At 33.7% G+C, this 4,616-nt stretch overlaps 1 protein-coding gene across 1 annotated transcript in view; it reads left to right on the top strand.

Annotated features, from left to right (window-relative positions):
• The first annotated feature begins 3,586 nt into the window (after window positions 1-3,586).
• Window positions 3,587-4,616, top strand: part of LOC125667720 (uncharacterized) — a 9,179-nt gene continuing 8,149 nt past the window's right edge. The window contains exon 1 of the mRNA XM_048901334.2: window positions 3,587-3,720. Coding sequence (XP_048757291.1) covers window positions 3,665-3,720 — 56 coding nt within the window. The 5' untranslated portion in view covers window positions 3,587-3,664. The remainder of the gene's footprint in view (window positions 3,721-4,616) is intronic.

Below are 4,616 nucleotides of genomic sequence, written 5' to 3'. Positions count from 1 at the left end.
GAAAGAAAATGAAGTGTACGTAAAGTACGGCAATGAGTCTCAGGCGCGTAGCCAGAAAGAAAACGAAGTGTACGCAAAGTATGACAAGGGTCTAGGGGGTCCGCTTTGAAGCCCCACTGTGGGTCTAGGGCAAAGCTCTGGTGGGGGTTTGTTCCCTGGGAGCTCTTGAATTTTACCAAATGAAATCACCTAATTTTTTTTGTGCATAGAAATGAATTTCCAAACTCAAAAGAATTAACAAAATATTTTTCTTAAGTGTTTTATTATGCCAGTTCATCTTGTGTACTTGGACTGAACTTTATATTCGTTATACGATTTCCCCCCATTGTTTTTGACTGCATGATATAAATGGTAAATGTTACTGATAACAAAGAATATCCTAATCCGTCTACTACATGTACATAGATGATGCACATTAAAGTGGTATTCGACATGATTTTAATGAAGTGAAATTCAAAAAGGACTTTAAATTTAATTTAATGGACATGCTGATTATATTATAAACAGGGACTATATAATGCACTTATTTTTGACGCACCATTATTCTAACGGCAAAGATTCTCTCTCGCAAATGATGAGTACACAGTTGCGTATGGGTAGCTACGCGCCTGGGTCTTGTGGCCGCTTTGAGGCCTTGGAAGCTCCTGGTTTTACGAATGAAATCACCCCTTTTCTTCATTTTTTGAGTGCATAGTTGATAATTTGAAATTCAAAAAGGACTAGATTTGATTGAATGGGCATTATGATGTTGATTGAATTATGATTCGGAACTATATAACGCAAAGTTATTTTTGATGCACAAATATTTTTTAACGACAGAGCTCTCTCTCTCTCTCAGTTTGTTAATCAGTCGAATTCGGGTGATGAGACTGCGTATGAGAAACTTACTGAGCACATTCACTTATATAGTGATGAATATTTGTCCCACTCCAGCATGTAAACAAGTTGTTTCGCGCCTCAATATATACGAGAGTTATCGAAGGGGAAATAACTCTGACGTATCTAAAACCTGGATTACCTTTACACATATAAAGAGATGTGTAACTTTCCGAATACGATTCTTGTTGCATTTTTTTCCGGTTCTATATTAGAATTCATGTTATGTTCATAATTCACGCTATATCTATAATTCAATGGAAGACCTACTAGTGGTTCAAATTTTCTTTACTAAGTCTAGTATTTCCACTATATTTTCTGCACGCGATTTCTCGAAATTAATCGAATCTAAATTTCATTCATGATCAATTGTTATTTGATATTCTTATATTCGAGAGATTTTACATTGAATATGACGTCACTTAATTGACGATTAACTTGGGTGAATGATAAGCTAAAGTTGCGCTGGATATAGTCTTTGGACGCCAAAGGAGCTCTTTATGGCTCGAAAATTGAGAACGAAAATATCTACAAAATTTTGATATATATTCTCTTCCATTGCAAAATTTATGAAAAGATATATTTCAAAAATTGTCAAGTTATCTAAAGTTTATCCTTGATGGTTTCATGATTACACCCAATGTTCTTTCTATGTAAAGGTGTACTTCCTGTAAAAACCGGAAATAGATGTTGACAACCACCGAAGTAACTCATCAAATGGAAATAAAAATACATTATTTATCACAGACATTAGGAAGGTAATTCAAGATTGAAGAATACGTCTTGTTCTTCCACTCAGTAAATGACGAAATATAGAATAATAGGCAATTCGTGTATATGAAATAGTTGCTGAAGAAAGCCTTACTTGCATTTGAAAATCTTTTGCAAACAAAGAAAAATGTCTTTCCACAAACACAGTTACGATAATCTGTGTAAATCACAATTGAGCCTTACCGTTGTGTGAATTACATTTGATACTCATTTACCAAGAGATTTTTATAGTACTATCATTATTAGAAATGTTTCTGAGAAGTCAACAAATAGATGTTGCTTTCTTTGTATCAGTTGCATTTAGAAATGGCATAAATGCTTCACATATATATTGAGAGGTATTCTTTCGAAGATTGTCTACATGATCACTTAACTATTGCTTTACAAGATTTAAGTGAATTTTATACTTTGACGATAATGTAACCATTCCTCCTGTCAATCTCAACCTGTTTCAAGATACAGTGATTTTTGAATGCCAAAATTGGAAGCCCCATTAACATTCTGGCTATATACTTTGTCTATAGTTTATATGCATTTGATCTGTATCGACACTTACCATACATATAAACGTGTGTTATTTTTCCTTCCAATATTGAATTCCAGCTTTTCTCTCTTATTCCTATTTCTTTTTGCATGCATTGTAATAATTAGTATACGACTTAGTATACTTGGAATTTTCATTCACCTCTTACTTGTAAGATATTTAGAGCGTTTTGGCTTGTTTTTCAATCTATTACATGCATAAGACATTGTTTGTAAACATTATTGTCGAATTATTTACGAATAAATATTGTTTAAACTAAACATTCTGGTTGTGTGTGGCTGCACTTTTCTAAATTCTCAATCCCTGCGGAAGAACAGCCATCACATACAACAGATTGCATGGACTACCAAAGTTGCATATACAATTTTGATACTTTGTCTTTACATCAAGTGAATTTAGATTTAAATCATTACAAAAAGTAACCAGGATGCTTGCGAGAAGAAACCATTTTCATAAAATTGACAACATTAAAAATACATTATGTTTTGTCTTGCTTAAAAATACAATCATGATTTTATGAGGATTGAATTTCTGTAACCAGCCATCAGACCGTATTTCTACTATCTTAACACTTTTTCTATATTACATAAATTTTTATCTGCATATTGAATTGAATTATCATCTGTGTTTAAGTTACAAAAGGATAGCATATTTTGTGTTGCATAATCAAAATAAATTAAAAACAAAATTAACCCAAGTACCGGTTCTTGTGGTACACCAGCATTAATACTTAAGCTAGATGATACCACATCTTTATACATTGCTTACTGGTATCTTTCACACAAATAGCTACTAACCCACTTGCATGCAAGTGTTTACAGAATTATTCATGCATTGTAAGTATTAAGTTTAATTTCAAAGTAATCCGATGAAACAAATCAAAATATTGTCTATAAAAAATCCTATACAATGTACATTTCTGTCATCGACAATGCACACTTTTTCATGCACAGATGTATGCAAATTTGAAATTCTAATTGGTTTTCCATAAACTCCCCCCCCCCCCCTAAAATTTCAACCAAAACGCGAAGAGAAAATCCTGGTATGGGAGAAATTCTACTTTAAGATAGGGACAAAACAGCTGTATAGCAAGTTTTCCGGGGGAATAGCTACTATGGAGGGGGGGACCAAATATTATTTATATTATCATATAATGTAAAATCACTCTAAGTACAAAATTCTATGTTCCTTGTAATACGCACATAAAGCTTCTCATCTGTACTTCATTTAACATATTAGTACATGTACATGAACTATACGTTGAATAAGAACGATTACATGTAGGTATCCCATCGTACGGAACTTGCAATCATATGGGAACTATGCATGTGAACAAAATCACCTGATCTTGTCCCCATTTCCAAAGACTGTCTCCCATCTTATCTAAGTTCATATTTTGTAGTGCAAGATTAGGACTGTTTTATTGAATGACGGGGATCCAATCCATTTCATGTTCCAAATCGTAAAGAGACGATGAGAACCTATACATTTGAAATATACGTGGCACTTATCACAGTTCTCCTCTCAATGTAAGTTACAGTATTATCAATCATTAGAACAAAATAAGAACACATTATAAAACTGATTTCGTTACCTAATTTTCAACATGTATATATTCATTATCTAATAAATTTCACGTTGCTCAAACGGTTTGTCTGCTTGATGTCCAGCAATAAAGATTTTCTATGTCATTTTTAATACATAATATATGTCCATTTTAGACCCACCCTCGTACCTGAACCCAGGGGACATGAATTCCACTGTTTTGGTATAGGGCTCTTTGCTCAATCTAGTCAAAATCCGCGCCATAAACTCTGCGTACACTGCAAGAGTTTGCGGCATGGATCTAATAACTCTGATTTTAATTATTTTGGCTCTTTGCTTATAGTAATGCATACATATTGTCTCCTTAATGTCCGGAAGTAAAGAATATTTTCGAAGATATAATGCATTTTCAATAAGAGCAGTTTAGCTCCATCCTGGGGCCTGAACCTTGGGTCATGAATGTCACATAACATAGGACTCGTTGCTCATTATAAGCATGTTTGATGTCCAGAATTAGATTTTCGAAGATCTACATGTAATGGATTTTCAAAATATGACCAATTTAGCCCCAACCTGGTGCATGAACCTTGAACCCAGGGTTCATGAATTTCACATGATATAAAGTTCATTGCTCATTATAATCATGCTAGATGTATAGAAGTAAAAAAAGATTTTTGAAGATTACATTAATTTTGATGGTTTTGGCCAAACCCCTCAAGCCCCAGGGAGGCAGAGACCATGAAGTTCTTAAATCTTTGTTTTCGTGACCCATAGATGTTATATACCAAAATTGGTTCAGTCGTTTCAGAGAAGGAGATTAAAATGTTTATAAGTTTACAACTGACGAACGACGACGGTTGAAAACAGATAGCAATGGGTC

Source organism: Ostrea edulis, chromosome 2 (genome assembly GCF_947568905.1).
Source record: "Ostrea edulis chromosome 2, xbOstEdul1.1, whole genome shotgun sequence".
Taxonomy (NCBI): domain Eukaryota; kingdom Metazoa; phylum Mollusca; class Bivalvia; order Ostreida; family Ostreidae; genus Ostrea; species Ostrea edulis.
This window is presented reverse-complemented; position numbering and strand designations above follow the sequence as displayed.